At 39.0% G+C, this 21,058-nt stretch overlaps 1 protein-coding gene across 13 annotated transcripts in view; it reads left to right on the top strand.

The window, feature by feature from the left end:
* Positions 1–21,058, top strand: part of TRAK1 (trafficking kinesin protein 1) — a 138,883-nt gene that overhangs the window by 102,997 nt on the left and 14,828 nt on the right. For 8 of the 13 annotated variants that reach the window (XR_008236262.1, XM_052794290.1, XM_052794266.1 and 5 more), the window contains 10 exons: positions 4,297–4,397; positions 5,221–5,329; positions 6,892–6,970; positions 7,406–7,536; positions 8,047–8,121; positions 9,295–9,432; positions 11,077–11,153; positions 13,186–13,422; positions 14,392–14,708; positions 18,867–19,196. Coding sequence is in view for 12 of the 13 variants with exons in the window: in XM_052794290.1 (XP_052650250.1) it covers positions 4,297–4,397; positions 5,221–5,329; positions 6,892–6,970; positions 7,406–7,536; positions 8,047–8,121; positions 9,295–9,432; positions 11,077–11,153; positions 13,186–13,422; positions 14,392–14,708; positions 18,867–19,196 (1,594 nt within the window). In the remaining variant the exon portion in view is untranslated. The remainder of the gene's footprint in view (positions 1–4,296; positions 4,398–5,220; positions 5,330–6,891; positions 6,971–7,405; positions 7,537–8,046; positions 8,122–9,294; positions 9,433–11,076; positions 11,154–13,185; positions 13,423–14,391; positions 14,709–18,866; positions 19,197–21,058) is intronic. The other 5 variants (XM_052794274.1, XM_052794332.1, XM_052794316.1 and 2 more) reach the window with 1 other exon arrangement.

Genomic DNA, 21,058 nt, shown 5'->3' with positions numbered 1-21,058 from the left:
GCTATAGGTACTGGCAGATTCTTGATAGGTATATCTTGGATGGAACCATACAGGAAGCTTTAAAAGTGCTCTTTATCTGTAACTACAAGTGTCACTAAACTCTGACTTACTAACAGAGGTAGGAGCAAATGTTGTTTCTCCTATTCTGGGACAGTGACCTTGGTTTGTGGATCTCGTCCATATGTAGCTTTGAGCAAGAGAGAGAGAAATCTCACAGTTGTAGGGCGAGCAGGAGAACAGTGAACCACAATGGATTAAAAACTTAAAAAATGGCTCCTAATAAAACTGCTCAGGCACGTGAGGTGTTGAATTATATCTGAGATGGACTCATGAATAAAGCGTGGGTGGAGGGATCCCAGATGTGCAATAAATGGTGGTGGAGCACACACATAGAAATAATATCCTTTGGTGTGGCCTATCCTTTTTGGCAAAGAAAACTAATTCTCTTCTGTCCCAGAGGAGTGCTGTTGCTTGCTGCCCAAGTCCCATCATGTGGCAGACCAATTTATTTGTGCATTGGTCGAGACAGCATTTACTAGGCATGTGCATACTGACTGGGCAGGGCAGTGCATTCATACCATACATCCAGAACGGAAGATGTGATTGAGGAAGGTGGAGGATAGGGATGGGCTGCCTCTGTCCAGGTCTATTTTTATTTAGAGGGACTCAGGAGCAGCATTAGGAAAAGTGCCACCAGAAATAAGCTTCTTACTAGGTGGCTTGATATGTTGAGCCATATGTTGTATCAACACCTGTCTTTCACACAGTCATTTTGACTCCTTCAGAAATTGATGCTTTTGAGGCAGAGCTCATCAGGCTTTAAAGTCATAAGACTTTTGTATGATGAAAATCTGTCTTTAGTAGGTTTCAGATTTTCCATTAATGCTGAATTTTGAATATTTGAGCAGAATGGTAACCAAGACAACTGTCTCTAAGGGTAAGAGATAAGAGAATTTATTTGGTACTTTTTAAGTTCTGTAAAAACACTCTAAAAATGGTTTGTCTGGGGGATTTGTGGTTTCTGTAATATATAGACAAGTTCTTTCTGGTGTGTGGTATAAAGTTGAGGTTTTATTGGTGTATGTGCCACTGTATGAATAATTTAGCTTTACATCTCTTTGACTTAACAAACTTGGCCTGATAGAACCTTCTGGCCATTCCATTAAATAGCTCAAGTTTTTCCTGTGTCCTTGTAACATGCCACATTCATAGGTACATGTCAAAGTAATACAGACCTGTGCAAAATGCATTAGATTCTTGTCTTTTGAGTTTGTATTGTAAGGTGCTGTTTAGGTTTAGGAAGGGGCTGTGATTGTGTTCAATAAAAAACTGATGGAACTGAGACTTTTCCTGTAGTGCACTAGAGAACAGAAGGTGAGTTCACTGAAGCAAACACTATACTGCGTGCACAAACACTTTAGTCTCAACTTACTGTTTCAGAATTATATACTAAAAGCATAAACATTATATTGAGAAAACTTTCTTAATTGTAAATTGTTTTGGTTACAGAGATGGGTGTCTGCCTTTACAGCAGCAGAATTGTAATTCCCAGGTACAGTGTGTCTACCTGCTGTTGTGTTACCATGTTCAGTAAGAATGCTGCAGTTCCAATCTCAAGCTATGTCCCTTTTCGCTGAGATGGTGCTACCTACAATTTAATGTTATCTCCTTTGAAATTAGAGCTCAATATCAAAGCAATGTAAACCGTCACAATGTGAACTGTGTTTGGAATGGAGTAGGTCATTAGGTTTTAGCTTCTCCTAATCTTTCTAAATTTCCCAGTTTACGCTTCTTTTTCGTTTTCAGATTTCATCATGTGTTTGTGGAGCTAAAAAGGCAGCGCTTCAAACACAGCGTCAGTCCTCAAATAACACACCTTAAATCTGTGGTAACATCTGAGTAATACAGCCCTCTAGTCCTGTTCTAAATCCAGGTCATATACCAGAGTTTGTGTTTTGGTGATAGCTGGTTTTGAAATCCAGGTTTGATTTTGTTCTGTGTAAAGTGAGAGGAAAGGAAAAGCTGAATCATAATCTGGAATGGTAGCTTAAAAAAGGGAACATTGGTTTTGGTCTATTAGAGTAGAAGGTAATGTTGGAAAGATAGAAATGCTCTTTGGCTTGGTACTTGCAGGTGTGTTATTTACATAAAGTGTAACTGGGTGTCTTCATTTTAAGTGAATAATTCCAATCTGTTAAGCATTTAGCTGCTGTCAGTCAGGAAAACTATCAGCTGGACTCTTGAAATGGTTGTTTGTGATTTGGTAAGGATTGTTGCTCTGAGCTAAGTCCCATGTCTCTAAACTGTTGTGCTCTGTGTGAGGATCCTTTTATCTTCTACCTTGAATTATTTCTAAGATAGGTGCAGCTATTTCACGCCATAGTTCTGAAGCTGAGTGAAGCTTTCAGGGCAGTGGAGTGAATTAAAAGCCTGAACAGATGAAGTCCTGGGAACCAAGCATGGTGACAGCTCATGGGCCTTGTCCCATGTGGGGCAAGGGCTCGCAGCATTGAGGCACTCTCTTTTTCTTCTTTTTTTTTTTTCTTTTTTTTTCTTTTTTTTCCCCCCACTCTGCCCCCGATCTCTACAAGATGTTGGGAGGGGGCACAGCTGGGAGAGCTGACCCGAACTGACCAAAGTGATATTCTATACCTTATGTTGTTATGCTCAACAATAAAAGCTCAGGGCAAGGAGGAAGAGGCTGGGACATTCATGATTATGGCATTTGTTTTCATAAGTAACAATTATGTGTGCCAAGGCCCTGCTTTCCACAAGTGGCTGAACATCCACCTGCTGATAGAAAATAGTGAATAAATTCCTTGTTTTGCTTTGCTTGCATGGGAAACTTTGCTTCACTTATTAAACCATCTTTATCTTGGCCCCTGAGTTTTTCTTGCTTTTGTGCTTCTGATTCTCTCCCCCATCCTGTGGGGTTTGTGGGCCAGAATACGTGCTCAGCTGGTGGGCACTTAGTTGCTGGCCGGGGTCAACACACTGCAAAATGCTATCTTAAAGGGAGGTGTTGCTGGAAGTTACTGCAGTGAGTTTTTTTCACATTTCACAGCATGATTGAGGTTGGAAGGGATTTCTGGATGTCATCTTGTGCACACCCTCTTCTCAAGCAGGGCCACCTACAGCCAGTTGCCCAGGACCATGTCCAGACAGTGTTTGAATATCTCCAAGGATGGAGACTCCACAACCTCTCTGGGCAACCTGTGCCAGTGCTCCATCACCCTCACAATGAAGGAGTGGTACCTGATGTTCAGGAGGAACCTCCTGTGTTTCAGTTTGTGCCCATTGCTTCTGGTCCTGTTCCATTAAAAGGTCACCCTTTCTGGCTGTTCACCCTCCTTTGGAGAACCAGAATGCTTGGAAATGGCAATAAAAATAGTATCCTCAGTCTTTGTAATTCATAGAGAAAAAAGTGTAGCAAAAGCTGGAGATGATCTAGTGCCCACCCACTGACAATATCTGAATCCTTTCTGCTTAAAGAGGCTAAGCCATAATGTGCTGGAGGGAAGTAAATTGTTATTTTTGGCTCAGCTTTTCAGCTCTTCCTGAAATGGGGAAAGTGAACCTCCCAGAATTAATGCGTGGATTTTGTTTCATGGTTTTCTAAAATGTGGTTGGTTGGTTTTATCCCACCCCCCCGCCTTGCATTTCAGAACCCATGTGTCAGGAGCACTTGGTGCCTTAGCACATCTGATTACACAGAATACCCTTAGTAAAGTAAATGACCTTGTTTGCTTAAAATTCTGCACAGTGTAAGTGCTTTATTGCATTCAATCTGCTTTTTGTTTGATGAAAATACATCTTAAATCTATTTTATTGATAGTCTCTGGGGGGGGGGTTGCCAGTAATAACTACAAATACAAATATGACTACAATACAAACAACAGAAGTCTAACAAAAGAGATGTGCTCTGCAATTTGTGCATTGGAAAGTGAAAACTGAGGGCCAAGTCTTGCAGTACAAGTGGAAGGAAACAGATCTGTCTGATCAGTTATGCTATTTATAGCTATGCAAGGCAAATAAAAATTAATCTCTTGCCACTGGGGTCTTAAATTGCAGTTGTGAAGTGGTGTAAGTGCTACTGTGTAATTGGGCTTTTAACCCTTTTGTTGGAGAATAGCAATATAAATTAACCAAGATTAAGTTTGTGGAGCTCACAATTACAGGGTACCTTAACCACCCAGTTTTGACATTTTGTTCCTTTAGGAGCCCCCTTTAGTGGGTTTACTTAAGAACATGCCTAGAAAATCAACTTACTGATCTGCAAGCTCTTTCTTTGTGCAGGTTTCTCAGTTGCGGCATGAGCTCTCCATGAAAGATGAGCTGCTCCAGTTCTATACCAGCGCTGCTGAAGAAAGTGAGCCGGAGTCCGTCTGTTCCACCCCGTAAGTTAATTGATCTACAATGTTGAGCCTTCATCTGGTACTAAGCATGGGTAGTTTAGATAATTTAATAGCTTTGAAAAGTAGTAAAACAATCCTTGTATCAGCTGGAACTATAAATGGGACTCTGAACTTGGTGCATGGCACCAGCTGGAAGAATTTTCACAGGACCAGCTGGCTATCCGGGTGGCAACAAGAGTCAGGAGGAGACAGTACATAGGGAGACAGCTGACGCAATGCTTTGACTTTCAGAGGAGCTAGGTCACTGTGGTGGCTAGGCAGACGTAGGTCCCACTTATGGTACCTTACTACACCACATACCTTTGCATGCTGAACTAGAACATGCTACGTGTGTGACCTTTGTCCTGGAAGGACATGAAGGCACTATGGAAAAATTCCAAGCAGAGGAAAGGAAATAAAGCATGGCTTATAGTGTGGGTTCCAGGCAATTATTTGGCTGAACAGCTTCACAGGCTCTGAGGGGCTGTCTGCCCTTGCTTGCAAAGTTATTGCTGCATTCTGGTGAAGTATGTGCAGCATTAATCAGGAAGCTGTTGGGTTGCTCCCTGTAGTAAGGTGGTTTCCTTTCTCATAGCCTTGGCTGAATAACTTTTCCATAGGAAATGTGTGGAATAATAAATAAATTTTAAAAATGTTCTTTTAAAAATCACTGCAAATACATGGCTGTTCAAACATACTGGCATGAACAAGCCACATGTATTTCATCAGCTCTGGCTGATTTTGAAACTTCTGTTCAGTCTGTTCTTCTGTGAGATTGGCCATAATACAAGTAAAAATGAGTTAAAACTGCTGTTTTCGTTAAAAGGCTGAAGAGGAATGAATCTTCCTCCTCTGTCCAGAACTACTTTCATTTGGATTCTCTTCAAAAGAAACTCAAGGACCTTGAAGAGGAGAATGTTGTGCTTAGATCTGAGGTGAAATTGCTCCCTTTGTGTTTTGCTTAATACAGTTGTTCATTTAAATGCCAGAACACAGGTACTGAGAAGCATGTATTAAAAGTTGAGAGAGTCTAATTAAGAGTATATAGTTCTAGATGGGACACAAATGTCTTTGTAGTTATTTAATCACCATCCTTTATCCTTCTAAATGAAGGAAAGGCTGAAACATGGAAGCTACATGCAAAGCAGTTTCCTGGCCAAAAGAATGTGCAGGAGCAAGGGCAGGTTTTGGAGTCCAGCACTGCACTTTGAAACAGGCCTTAAAGGGCTGACCTGGTAGATATGGGTGACTTCAGCTGCACATCTAAAGTTTGTAGGCTGGCAAGGTCTCTCTGGTACAAATTAAGTGTCTGTCAAAATAAAAATTGCTAGCCTAAATTCACATTAAGTATCTTCAATTTGTGTCTGAGTCAGGCTGTTAATACTTTAAGTTGAACATGGTTTTCTTGCCTTTTATTTCTGATAATATTCCATTTGTTTCCCAGACAACACAGTTTTTAAAAGTTTATTTACTCTTCCCTGTCTGTCAGAAATAACACTTCATAATTCAATATCCAATGCAACTTTTAAACTTTGGGAGCATATTACCATTTTGCAAACATGTAGCAGAGTATAGCAGAAGAAATACTCCTGAGCTAAGAATGAATGTATGAAAACAGTATCATTACCATTTTCTACTGCAAATGCAGTAGAAATGTTGCAAATAGGTAGTGTCACCTCTTTGGACAAGACATCACGTAACAGAATGTGCTGTACTCTTTATGGAGAAGGCACGCAAGGAAGATGAGCAATAGATGGTTTGAGAATAACGAAGGTAGGGTTAGAACTGAGAGCACCACTGCCTCGGAGCTGATAGGAGAACCCCACGTAGCACTGGCTTCCCTTCCAGGGAGACGCAGTCTGTGCCAGCGAGGCACAGCATGGAGCCAAATCCGAAACCTCTGAGCTAGGCAGTTCTCTACAGATGCAGCCTGTGGGTGTCTGTGTGTGCCCCCAGCATTGGGAATAGGTTACAGACCCACCAAGATGGTGCCAGACAGAACCAGCTGGGTGTAGCCACGAGCAGGGAAGAAGGTGGCACTAAGGTTTTGTGGGCGATATATGGTTACAGTGCCAGGACTTTTCAAATACTAGCTGAATGTTTTTTAAATACTTGAATGTTTAATTCAGTTATTTAAACCAAGCGTTTAATTAGTTTGTGGTGATACCTAGCTTTGTTCAGGTGACCAGATCAAGCTCTGCATACTAGTCTTTTGTATGTTCGGGGCTTTTTTTTGGTTGTTATTTTTAGCGCAAAATACGCAGGTGACATCTAGTGGGGCTATGGTGATACTGATGCAAGTTTCTCCATGCAGTAATGGCTCTGCTGAATGTTCCCCTGGCCCCTTTTTCCAGAACATGAGGGAGGGCAGGCAAAAACTGTAGTTTCTCACTGTCTTCCTGGAGGAGTGATTAGAAAAGCAGATGGAAATGCAGCAACAGACTGGCAAAGAACAAAGGTGCTAATGTGGCATATTTGGTGTGGATTTCTTCAATAGGCCTGTCAGCTGAAGACTGAAACAATTACTTACGAAGAGAAAGAACAACAGCTTGTCAATGACTGTGTAAAAGAGCTAAGTATGTCCCTATTTCTTTTCACTTCTCATTCGAGATTGTTCAGTAAAAAAAATTTAAAAAAAGACAAAAAAAACCCGAATCAGATCAGTCAGTCATTTCTTTTTGTGGTACTTATTTTCCTTATATAAATGGTTGCAAGGCGAAAACTTCTGGCTGAAATTTCATAGCAGAAATTTTGACTGTAAGCTAAATCTTTCTCAGTTGCAAAATAGCTTTGCATTGAAAATGTTAGTGTAAAGGGAAAGCACGATCTCCTTTGCAGCATGAGTACTTTGTGTCTTTCTGGTTTTGTGTCCTACTGTTGTTTTTCAAAAATACCTTGCTGTGTATTGGGGCAGGATTTTGCTGAATCAAGTGATGTTCCAAAAGAACATCTTTCTGCTTACTGTTCTGCTTTTGGGTTTGTGATGTTAACTGTAATTGCTTATCTTAAAGGGGATGCAAACATACAGATTGCCAATATCTCCGAAGAGTTAGCAAAGAAAACTGAAGATGCTGCCCGGCAGCAAGAAGAAATCACCCATCTTCTCTCTCAGATAGTCGATCTGCAGAAAAAGGCAAAAGCTGTAAGGAATCCAGTTGCAAGACTACTGTTGTGATTTGCCACTGTTGTAGCTGGAGGATAAGTTACAATCCTCTATACACTCGAGCCTAAAGGAAATTTTCCACCCTCCTTATCTGGGTGACCTTGTTTGATGTTTAATATCTAGCATACTTGACTAGAAAACATCAAAAGAAGCATATATAATATATAAAATACAATAGTTAAATTTATTTTAAATATTAGATGTTAAATTCTGCACTAAATTTAATTACTTTGGTAAGACAAGAATGTCAGTGCAAGTATTTGAGTGGGCACATGCTCATTCATTTTAGGGTTTTGGAGGTTCATTTAGCAGGACACAGACTGCTGTTGGGTGTTCTTGTGTTAACATTTTAACATGTGTGGGCTAATATTGCTGCAGAGAGGGTCTTAAGAAAAATTAGGATTTTCCTACTTACCTGTAGCATAGGATACAATCATCATCACAGGACAAAACATCACAGTATTTCTAACATTTTTTGGCATATTTTAGTGTGCAGTTGAAAATGAGGAGCTTGTCCAGCATTTGGGAGCAGCTAAAGATGCCCAGAGACAGCTCACAGCAGAGGTGAGTACATTACTTAGTATTACAATAATTTAGTAGTAAGGTAATGGCTGTTCACTTTACCACGAGAGTTTTAGTCTAAGCTGGATCAGAACTATTAAATAATTTTGCCTGTGTATATGGAATGAAGGAACATTTATGTTCCTGGTAGGGTTCAAAACCTTTTCCTTCCTGTTCTCTCCTCCTTCAACTGGCACACGTTTTTAAAAACTGAGGCTTATGGGCTATATAGGAACCCCTTTAGAGGTTGACTTCTGTAGGCTGGTAGTGTAAGCCTGTTTTGAATAGTGAGATAATATAGAAGAGCTCATTTGTCCTGTATTTGTTCAGTGAATAAACCGAAGGCAGTGTAGGATTGCTGGCTGTCTTCTGGGTGCTAGAGTCACATGAACAAAATGGACGAAATAGAATGAATAAAGCTTGATCCCCTTAGGATGTGTCTTGTACTTGGACTACTTGGTGTTGAAGGTGGGAATACTTGTAGAAGCTTTTCTTGCTGATGGACCTTTTTTACCTGTGGTGCTCCACAAAGATTCAGCTCATGCTTCTTCATCCCTTTCTTAGGAAAGACATTAACAGGAATGTGGTATTTCAGACTTCTGCCCCTTTACCAAACTTGGTTGCAGTGGCTGATGAACTCAAACTGTGAGGGTACACAGACATCTGCAGACAGAGTGATTGCATAAGATACATTTCCTGAGAAAGTCAAGCTAAAAATAAGGCATGGTCTTAGGCTGTTGGAGGTTATATGTATATGTACATAAGTAAGTCTTGGTTTTAAATTTCCTAAGCCCTTTGGAACACTGTGAAATGTCTTGTCCTTTTCCCATGCTGTTTGCCACTGTGGTCATCATAGCACTGATTAGGCACTATACCTGATGAGACTAAAGGTACTTTTAGCTCTGTATCTTCTCCTTGACAGTGGTTTCAGGCAGATATGTAGGGTAGGAAATGGAGCAAGTGGTTCTTTGCCACATCGTGCCCCACCCCCCCCCACCCCTTACTAATCCGTGTTATTAATGATTTTCAATGATATTCACTCGTTGGAGTTTTGTTCCTTTGAAGTGGAATATTATTCCCTACACCATTATCCTTTACCAGTGTTAAAAGAATTTGCAGGCATTTGTGGTGATAGTGCAGCCCATAAGGTCTTGGATTGCTTTCTATATGTTACAGTTGCGAGAGCTGGAAGACAAGTATGCAGAGTGCATGGAAATGCTTCATGAGGCTCAAGAAGAGCTGAAAAACCTTAGGAACAAGACCATGCCGAATGCCATATCACGTCGGTACCACTCTCTCGGTCTCTTCCCTATGGTAAGCAGATTTAAGAAAAAACCTGCACACACCAGAAAACAACCAACCAAAGGAAATATATTTGCATCTGATTTCCAGCTTCAGGGATAGGATGCTAGGCCAGACATGAGCATGGGTGAAATGTGTATTTATACAGTGTTAAAGGATACCTGAGGGATCAATTTTGCATACCTGGTTCTGAAACAGTGGTGCTGCGCAGTTACTTGTTTTTGCTGCAGTATTATATACAATCTGCAGCTGGCTGTGCTTATGCTGTGAATCATGGGTAGCATTAACAGGTTGTTACACAGTTCTATACATCTTTGTTATGCATCTCCTGTACTGTGGTGGCTGATTTTCAGCTGGAGCTTCCTGTTTTTCTTCTAACTAATAACATAACAAATGTTTTTCCGACATGGCATCCTTCTAGGCACTTGTGATATACATTCTAGTTCAGTACTTGAGTAAGTTACACATATTTTCTTCATTTAGGGCCACTGAAAATTCAGTGGATAGTTAAAAGAATATTTGTTGCTAACATGTATTATGGCAGCATCAATTATGGCAGTGTCACTAGTGTTATCAACTTTGTTTACCTGGTTTCATTTGATTATGATATTTGTACATTTAAAGCATGGGGAATATGCAGTACCCTCAGCCAAATGAGGAAAAAAAGAGTGGATAAGAATGTCTAGGTAAGTTCAGTGCCTGGCTCTGCTTGCTTATGTATTTGTAGAATAATTCCATTACTTCTGAGAGCAATGGTATCAGTGAAGTTTGTTTTGAGTTACATTAATGTAATCAAGCAGCAGAGTCTGGCCCTCCTTGTCTTTAGCCATGTCTCATCTTAACTGCTGAGGAAGAACATAGATACTTGTGCTCACAGAAAGTAAATCGTCAACAAAGGTTTAACTTGCCTTTTTGTGTTCCCTTCTGAGACTGAACATAGGCCAATTTAAAGTGCAGAGATTTAATAATACAAGTTGTACTTGCACAAATACAGTTGAAAGCTGCGAAAAGTGTGCTTGTGCTGAGATAGGTTTATGTGTTTTGTATAAAAATGATTTTCAAATGTTGAATCATGGGACCAAAGATCATTTAGATTTGTGAATATTTGATACTTAGACCTGCACTTAACTGCATTTAGACAGTAAAACTTATTGACCAGCAGTGGAAAATTGATAGCCTGTCACCTTTAACCCTTTGGGGGAAGTATATAATGCTTTATACCAAGAACCATGTCTTTTTTGTGGGTGGGTGGGTAATGTTGTGAAAAGGAAGAGTGTCTTCTGCTTAGTTTAAATGAAAAAAAAATTAAGCAAAACTTTATACATGAAAGGTGGGTGTTACCGAGTAAGGAATTTAGTCTGGGAAGTTAGGGCACGTGAATTCTGTTGTTGCCTGTGATGTTTTTTTAGGATGTGACAGATGTTATATGATGGCAAGTACTGTAACAGTATGAAGCTAAGCCATAATTTGTCAGCGATTGAGATATATTCGTTAGTCTTCAAGCTTTCCAGTCAGTTTTCATTTTTAAACCTTTCTCTTTTCTGGAATGGCATCTTATTAGCTATAATTATTTTACATAAGTTATTAATTATTTTCTGTAATGGCAACTTATTAATACTATGATACTTGTTTTTCTTTTGTGCTTATTTTTAACAGGATTCTTTGGCAGCAGAGATAGAAGGGTCAATGAGGAAAGAACTGCATTTAGATGAACCCGACTCTCCTGACTTGGCGTACGACTGAAAAGGATTGGTTCCTAAGTGATTGATTATATCTGAAGTTAATTATTATTTGATGAGAAAGGAAAAGACAGAAAATAGTTGAGCTAGGGATTTAGAAAGAAATATTTCTGGCAGAGTATGAATGACAGAGGGAAAGGAAAATAAACTGTCTGGTTATTGGGGTGGTTACATTTTCTGGTAAAGCTACCAAAAGAAAACACTTATATATAGGTTTAGCCTTGTCTTAATGAACTTTTTATTCTCATTCTTGAGTGCTGAGAATGAGAAAAGGGTTGTTTTCTTGTGTGTTACCATGTTAGGTTTCTTCAGTTAATGATTAGGGGATGAGTTCAATTCCTCAGGTTCATTCTTCAGGTATTATAACAGAACTTATCGTGTAATTATTGGTCTAATCCAGTTTTTAGATGGAGAACATCAGTGCAGAAAGGGATTTAGAGTGGTTGGGTACTTACAGTGTGATGCCTATTACACCTGTGGTAAAGTTCTCTTGAATTAAACAAGAGAGTTGTTTGAAACAAGTTAAGTACTTGTGACAGTCCAAAAGCTATAGATAGATACAGCTTGGCAGAAATGGCCTTACTGACGCTAGTTGCACGTGTACTCCAATAGGTTTATCTCACCTATTTGTACCAAACATGTACTGGTTAATTTGAAACAAGTTAATCCTACTTAGATGGTCTGTTAGATAAGCAGTTTACAAAGAAAGGACAGTCAGGGAAGGTACAGTAGCCACTTTCAAGAAACCTTTTAAGTATATTTACAAAAAGCTTGAAATATACTTAAACCTTCTCTGAGCATGAGCCAAGAATTGTAAATAGGCTTGACAGAGTGAAATGTTGAGTAGGAAGATGTAAGATCAGAAAGATGTGAGCATGCTCAAACCCCATAGGATCCTTTCGTCCTTCCAGAGTAATCTAACTTCAGGATAGTTTAACTTCTTTAGAATGTATTTTATGTTGCTATGCATGTACCAAAGAAAGATACCTTTTTTTGGTTTCATGGTTTGTCTTGGTTTTATTTATTTGCTCAGCAGCAGTAACTGTGGGACTGTTTATTGATAGATGCTCTTAGATTCAGCCTCTTAAAGATATACAACTATAGACTTGGAGTCTACACGCAAAGATCACAACTGTCGAGCACTCATGGACAGAAGGAAAGATGTTTGAATGACATTAAGTAGCATAAGGCATGCTGTTGTTGTTATACCCTGGCAGCGTTACCTTTAAGCTGGAAGGGATGTGCTATTCTTGTGTTCAGCCATTGTTGAACTGTAAAACAAAGCAGCAATGGCAATTCTGTAGCATGATGTAGGGCAAGTTTATTTTGTCAAGAGATTTCTGCTGAAGTGTCATCTGATCTTAATCTTAAAGCAGATGAACAATGTTTGTCATGATATCAGGATGATGCTGATAAAGAATGAACTGTAGAGGTAGGTGTAAAATTAGGTTTCCAGCCTTGACAGCCTTTCTCTAGACTCTTGATCCATTATATTTCTGATTTTTTTTTTCTTCTTTTTTTAAAATGCTATTTAAGGGGGGTGGAAATTGGTTTCAAAAAGAAAAGATACAAGACTTGCTAGCATAGAGATACTCAGTAGAGTCAATTCAAATTATTTTTTAAAATGGATTAGCCAGTTTGTAGTTAAGACTTGAATGGAGATCAATTTTGTTTTTTTAAAACTCATTTCCACACAATGGCTTTAAGGTGTTTTTAGCTGATGTACTGAAATGCTCTTTCACTTAATTTTTATTAATATTTGAGAGGGTCCATGCACATAATTCTCAAATGTTCTGTCTAAAATATTCTAGGATGATGGAAGTATTATGTTGATGGATTGAGTGTAATGGCCAGATGGTAGTGAGTATGGGACCCTACACACACTACTTTACAGAAACTATAAAGGCAAAGTGGTTGGTGGAGCTGTGAATAGGAGGGGTCATTAACAAACTGTTACCTGCTTCTCTGTTTGTTCTTAAGGTAAGAAGGCACTGTGTGATTATTAACTGTGTGTATGTCTTACCAGTCATCAGAAGCGGGTCTTCGAGACGGTGAGAAATGTTAACCAAGTTGTCAAGCAGAGATCCATGACTCCATCACCAATGAATATCCCAGGCTCTAACCAGTCCTCTGCTATGAACTCAGTCATTTCTAGCTGTGTCAGCACTCCACGTTCCAGTTTCTATGGGGGAGACATCGCTAACATTATGATAGACAACAAGACCAATAGCATCATCTTAGAGACAGAATCCTCTGACAATGGGTCAGTACTAGAGCACTGGCCTTTGCTTTTGCTTTGTTTCTGAACATAAAGGCAAAGTGTTTCTATTTTCCTCTTTTTGTCTTACCTTGTGCAGTTAACACAGTGCCGTGCATCTTCAAAAGTTACTCTCTTTGGTGCTCACAGTTCTTGAGCACTCAAGTTTATTTAAAAAGGAAAGCTTTTTGAAAGTACTGTGTATCAGTGTCTGCAACTCACACCTGCTCTGAATGCAGCATCACCAGATGATGTAAAACCACACTTGGTCTTTGCAACTGTGGGTCAACACTTAAAAACTTAATTATAGTTTCACCATTTTACATTAATGCCAGGGAGTTCCGGTCTAAGTTGCAGCTACAGCTAACTCTTCTGGTCCTAAAAATAAAAAAAATAAAGTGTGCGTGGAGGGGTTACCTAATATGAAAACTTGAGTGAAACCAATCAGAACTTTGCTCTTCTAGCTACTTGTTTCTTCCCCCCATACAGCAGCACACCATGCTGTGTATACTTTCTAGTAAAAACGACTTAACATCTCAAAACAATGAATATTTGTCAGCATATGTGACTCAATGTGGCAATCTCGCAGTGCTGGCCCTGTAAAGTGTGGCCTGCTTACTTGAGCTTGTATAACCATAAGAGAGACACAACAAGTAGACATCTCTCATCTCTTTGTAGGAGGAAGCTCTTAAGTAAAGCATAGCTTTTACAACCAGGAGTTTCCAGGCAGGAGCTAGCATTCAAAACAGTTTTTGTATGAAAGAGAAAGAAAATATTGGTGTTTGTCTTTGAGCTCTCTGGACAAGTAGCAAGTTGTTCCCAGACATAGTAATTTAAAGGTATTGGTGAATGTCTCAAAACTGTCATGTGGAAGTTTTAAGTATCTCTAAGAATTTTTTTTTCTCCCCCCCCCCTTTTTTTTTTTTTTTTGTGTGTGTCGGGGGATGTGTGTATATGTCCTCTGTTATGTTTTAGAAATGAAGACAGGATGAAGAAGCCTGGAACTCCGGGGACTCCAGGCTCCAGTGACCTAGAGACTGCCCTTCGTAGGCTGTCCCTCAGGCGGGAGAATTACCTCTCAGAGCGCAAGTTCTTCGAAGAAGAGCAGGAAAGGAAGTTGCGGGAACTGGCAGAAAAGGGCGAACTCCGTAGTGGTTCTGTTACCCCCACAGAGAGCATCATGTCACTGGGAACTCACTCCAGATTTTCAGAATTCACTGGATATTCAGGAATGTCTATCAGCAGTCGCTCCTACCTGCCAGAAAAGCTTCAGATTGTGAAACCACTAGAAGGTGATAACAAAGGGCCTCGGCCTTTATCTGTTCTTCTTAGTGACTCTTTGTGGTCTCTTATCCATCACCAGAAAGCAGGAAATCTTTGCAATACATATTCTTTTTACTTTAGGGACAGTAATCCACGCTGTTGGTTTGAAATCTTCTAATGACTAGATTTTTCCACAAGCCTTAAAAGTGTTAGGAAACAATTCCAGCCAAGGCAGTAAAATAAATGTTAGAGGCCACACATGCATCAGCTGTGCAGCTTTACATCTGACCTAAATCTTAGTGTTGCTATTTCATACTTACAAAAGGAAGGTGGTTGAGTATCTGAAATCTAAGCAGCAAGAGTATTAGTTCATCAAAACTCAGTTCTGCAAATAAGTGTCTGGAAAGACCTTTACCTACTTCAAATAGTCCAATTGGTCTTATAAGACTATTTTTGTGATTAAAAATGACCTCTGGACTTCAGTTGGCTGTTTGAGTGGCCACACATGAGTCTCTATGGCTTTGGGTTTCATGTGTGAAATAGTTTGTTTTGTGTTGGTTTGTTTTTTTGGTTTTTGGTGGGGTTTTTTTAAGTCAAATTTCCTCCATATATTGTCTCAGAAAAAGGCAAGATATAGGTAGATGGTAGTCAGGGCTAGAGCTTTATTTCAAAGTGCATTTCTGTAGTCTGTCTTAATAAAGCTGACAGAGCACATATGGTATAGTCTACCTGGCTTTCTTCAGTCCTTTCAGGATGTTGCTGGAAGTTAGTTCAGTAAAGTCCTTCAGGTTTTAAAAAAAATGAAGCTGTTTTCCTGTAGTACTTCACAGATATGCTAGTTAGGTAATTTAGCTTTGGTTTCTGTCTCCCTCTTTTCCTTTAACAGAACTCTTGTGTTACATTACATTGTGTGTGTGTTTTAATTGCAAAAGTTCCGTTTTTTCATCTTTTTAGAACATTTATTTCATCTATAAGGAGCATTTACCATGACACATAATCAGAAGCAAAAATAACCCTTCTTGTGTCCTGAAGAAAGTGATGTACTGTATCTACCTATTCAAATGAAAGAGTAGCCATAGTGCACAAGTCCATACTGTTTAGCAGATTTGAGTAGGTTGTTTTCATGACTGCTTTTGAATGATCATAAAAATTCTTGTACCACATGAGGGAAGGGATGATCCAGCTTTGTTTCCGTTACTGGTTGCTACTACTGTAACAGATTTTTGTCACCATCCCATTATATCTGCTTTTTTCTTCCAATAAACTCTTGAAGTCTTTATCATCTTTCTGTCTGTCTGGGGTTTTTTTCCTGGTTTTGTTCATTGTTCTCACTGAGTCATTTTTTTCCTCAAAATTATTGCACCTTTTAAAGTACTTCTCATGTTTGGTTTTATATCTCATTTGTCATGTTTGTGTCTGCCTGTTTCATAAGTTTAGTGTTTGTTATCTTTTATTAAATAGACGTTTATGATTCTGTTCCTCACTTCAGCTTAGTTTATTTCCCGACTATTTTTCATGAGATTTAAATTATTTCTTTTTCAACTTCATGGATATTTTCATACTACTGGGGCAAAATAGTCTGCTGCACCTGCAGACTGTTATTAGTAGTTGTGCCTTTGGTTTTTATTCCTGTTTTCCTCAGGGTGCTCATGCCATAAAATGGAGGAAATAAAAATCAGTTCTATAATACGTTTCAGGTTAATGGTTTCTACTCCTTTAAAGCAATCTTTTGAATCCCACAGTAAAATAAATAGGGTGACAGAAGCACTAAGAAATGAATCTTATTCTTTTGCACCTATAAAAAACCAAACCAAAACAAAACCCACCATGTTTTCCTTTAGTTGAATAGAATGATTGCTGATGTGACTTGCTTTAGTTACAGTCTAGTGGGATTTTTGGTTTGGTTTGTTTTTGAACTGGGCATCTGCAGCTTGTTGTGCCATAAGCAAGAAGTAGCACTCCCTGAGTCCTGTAGGAAAACTAGAACCTTGGACTGATTATATCTTCACCCACTTTGTTGCAATTGTGGCAGCAACATGTCGTGAATTTCTAAGCTTTCTCTGACCCCCATAGTATACATGCGATCATGCAGGTACCAGGAATAGAAAAACAAATTTCATTTACTCCATTCATATACTTATTTTGCTCTTACATTTCTTCTTGCTTCAACTTGGCAGTCCCACTGTTGCACACTAATTCCCTCATGCCAACTTTTTCTGATAACATAATTTACAAAACTGTCCGGTGTCAATAGAGCAGGTAGTGTCAACAGAAATCTTAAAGCTCAAAATGCAGGTATTCTGGTGAATATCTTTCCACAGGAAAGATACATTAACAGTTAAATGCTTGTACTCTGCAGAGTTTTTCTGAGCTTTAAGTTTTGGTGAGCTTTAAGGTGAAAAAGATGACATCTTCAGAACCTTGTTTGTAGAAGTTAATTAGAAACAGTTTTTTATACTTGCAGCGCAGAAGGAAATTTTGATTTCTGTTGTTCTTTAATTTTTGAGAGTATTGTCATACAGCAAAGCTCTACTGCTTGCTTAAGGCTAGACAATATCTGGCACTTCTCCACATTCTGGAATATTTCTTTTGTATAGAAGCAAATAACTTGACCTTTGTGACAATTCAGAAATAAATACAAGTTATAGGGATGTCTCTTCCCTACGGTTATTTATTTTGGGGTTGTAATGGTTTCTACTTCCTGAGCCTCAAGAGTGCCTCTTTAGTCCCTCAAAACTTACTTCAAATAAAAGGAAAAAAAAAAGGGAAAAAAAAAAAAAAGATAGGGTTGTTATCCAAAGTAATCTTGCAGATCCATTTATTCTGAGCTAAGAATTACAGATTTTAAAAAATGAGATGGGCTTAATTAAAATGCTGCTCACTGATTCCAGTCATTCTAAAAAAAGATTTTTTTTACCTGTTCACCTCCTATTTACAAGAAGCTTCCTGTAATGCAACATCCTTATTGTGAAATGACAATTTTTCTCATTCCGTGGGATTTTTCTTAGATGCAAAATAACATATATAAGAGCCATCCCTTCCCTAGTTATGACAGTGGTTTAGATTTTTATATATACCGTGCAACGAGTTGAACGTTCTTGGTCTTTGAATACTGGTGGTCTGTATGCCACCTTGTTGAGCGAGTCACTGTTCTGCTTTGGGGAGGGGGGACAGGAACAAGACGACAAAAACTTCTCTGATTTGAGCTTGCAGAGGTGAAAATGAAGATGTTTTGTTTGTGTCGTAGGACCTGGAATGTATGGTTTTAAGTCACATGTTACAACACAGTTGTGATTGGCTGGCACATAGGAAAACGTAGACCCTTGCGAGCAGTGTTTAATCACTGCTTGAAGAATCTGATAAATCCTCCCCTGATTTCAGCGGGCCCATCTCAGTGTATATATCAATTTAACCTGATGCCTTGCTGTTTCTGACTCATTGTCTCCTATTGAATACTGAATATGGAATGCTTTTATCTGTAAAATGCACCTCTTTCCTTACTCAAAACATTTTTCTGCCAAGGACAACGTTACAGGTACAGTAGCATTTAGTTATGTGGTAGCTGAGTTCCTGTAGCGTAGGTGCCATACAAGTATTTAGACTTGATGTATAGGTCAGTGGTGTTACCTGCTTACACATTCCTGAAGTTGATGCGGCTTTCTAATGTATGGTAGAAAGCTGAAATTGCTGTGCAATCTATGTGACTGCGGTCCTCCCGTTAGCCACCGGTAGTAAATTCTGGCATGTTTTCAGCACCTTTTCTTAGTGTGAGTTTAATGTTGGAATATGTGGTATATGTTCCTCTTTGAGCTTTCTGTGATGATGCTCAGATCAACTGTTAAATATAAATTCTTTTTACTCCTGCTGAATCCCATGAATTTAGGGGGATGAGAATATTGACGGGGAGGGGATGTGCATGTACACAAGTATGCCGCATCTTACAACCAGACTGCCTATCTAAGCGCTGATGTGATCAGTTTATTTCATATTGACGTGGAAATGCTGAAGAGTAGGTGAAGCAGTTTTGCCTTGTAGCATGTCTTCCTAGAAATACTAAAGCCAGAAACATTAAAGGTTTGGAGCTCCCAAACTTTTGCTCTTCTGGATAAACAAGGTGGGATTTTCTGCCATGTAGGTCCCGGACTGATTACTGATTTATTTTTGTTGTCTTTCTGTTCCCTTCCAAGGTTCTGCCACTTTGCACCACTGGCAGCAGCTGGCTCAGCCTCACCTGGGCGGCATCCTGGACCCGAGGCCCGGGGTTGTCACCAAGGGCTTCAGGACCCTGGACCTGGACCTGGATGAAGTGTACTGCCTTAATGACTATGAGGAAGATGAGACAGGTGACATTTCTTACAAGGGCCTAACTACCTCGACGCCAGTTCAGCACACAGAGACCTCAGGTGAGAGGTCACAAGCACAAGTGACTGTTTCAGACAACAAGAATAACCCCCGCCAATCTCAGGCTTACACAGAGGAGATGCAGGAGTCCGCGACTGACGATGATGAGGGGTCTGGTGAGGGAAACTCATTAAGTCCAGTAAAACTGACATCTTTACAGGATTTTGATTACTGGGCCATTCTCGCATCTCTCCAGAACAGCATCCATAGCATTGCTTTGTGTGTAGCATCTGCACGTTAATGCGTGCAGTAGTTAGAACATAACCATTCTAACATTGGCTGAAAAATCCTTTCTTTAATAATCTTTTAATTTGACCTTTTTTTTTTTTTTTCCAGTAACAGCATCTGGGGTCAATATTTTACTCTTATTTTGATAAGAGAAGGCTGCTAAAAGGAAGTGGTTCGTTCACAAACCTTTGTGTGGCACGTATGCAACTTGTATGTGTATTTAGTGCACACTCTTCAGTGTATGTAATGTATGGACAATATATATTTTGTATGCCTATAGCACAGATATTCTTCTGACTGTTCATAAGAGGTGACACTATGCTTCAGAATTTTGTACTTTAGGAAAAACCCAAAGATTAAATGATGACAAAAAGGTGCATCTAAGTTGCCTTTGCTGAAACAAATGGAAGTGCCTTGAAAATCAAGCAAAGACATTTTGCAAGTTTAATTCAGTTATCTCAGATACAGTTACCTGTTTTTAAATTCCCTCTGAGATAAGGAATTAAGAGGATGTTTTTATGCAGAGAATAATGATATTTCCCTCATTCCATCACACAATTAAATTCTATCCTTCCTATTTATACCATATTAAGACTTAAACATTTTTAAGTGACGCAGTACTGCATGAGTTATTAGGTATTCTGAACTGACATTTGCAGGCTATTATTGCACAAGGTTACAGGTTCTCAGACTATAGATGTGTTTTGAGTTTGTGTGGTTTATTTTTTTGGTTTTTTGGGGTGTGTGTGTTTGTTTTGTTTTAATAAGCTATATAGGAGTGTTAGTCTTCATTAAGATTTGCCACTGGTAAAGAATTATATTTAGTCGAGAACCAGAAAACTGCCAGAACTCCTTTTTCTTCAGACTTCTTGTTTTTACATAACTACTTTAAATGAAGACACTTCCTTCCCCCTCCTTTTTCTGGAATAAATCATGATTTTTTGGCTGGTCTGTGGAAGATTAGATTGTCTCAGGGCTAGACAATAATATTTCTGTTATTTTAGTGAAGTGCAGAATATCCTCAGCTCTTACTGAAATGGCAGTTCAGTGCTTTCAGCTGTTGAATATAAACTACTTTTTGCAGTCAGTTGTATTAAGATTAAACTTCGAGTCATAGAATCATTTAGGTTGGAAAAGACCCTTAAGATCATTGAGTCCAACCATAAACCTAACATTGCCAAGTCCACCCCTAAACCATGTCCCTAAGCACCACATCTACATGTCTTTTAAATACCTCCAGGGATGGTGACTCAACCCCTTCCCTGGGCAGCCTGTTCCAATGCTTGAACATTCAAACCGTTCAACGTCCATTTCCTTTGGCAGAAATTGTCTTTGTTCTATGAGGTCTATTGCCCAGGAATAATGATTATATTAATTTTTTTATATTAATATGGAAATAAATACTGCCTCTGCAGTATTTGTGTACAGTTTGGGATATTATCCAGGTTTTTATCATTTTGAAGAGTCTGAATAACAACAGCAAGAAAAGCTGGAGATCTAGGAAACATGGACTGAAATAATCAAAGACTGAAATAACTGGCGTTTTTTAAGGTCTACAGAATAAAAGATTCAAGAAAAGATATGATTCATTTTAAAATGTATTGCTGCAGAGAGGAAGGGAACAAGCAGTTCTTCATGTACTCAGGATACAATAACTGCAAAAAAAAAAGCTGTTTGGGTTGCACTTTGGGTGAAGAATTTTCTAATTGTAAGAACATTCAACACAGGAACATGTTGAAAATTTGGAAAC

This window comes from Harpia harpyja, chromosome 1 (genome assembly GCF_026419915.1).
Source record: "Harpia harpyja isolate bHarHar1 chromosome 1, bHarHar1 primary haplotype, whole genome shotgun sequence".
Lineage (NCBI taxonomy): Eukaryota > Metazoa > Chordata > Aves > Accipitriformes > Accipitridae > Harpia > Harpia harpyja.
Note: the sequence above shows the minus strand (reverse complement) of the source record. Positions and strands in the feature narration are given on the sequence as shown.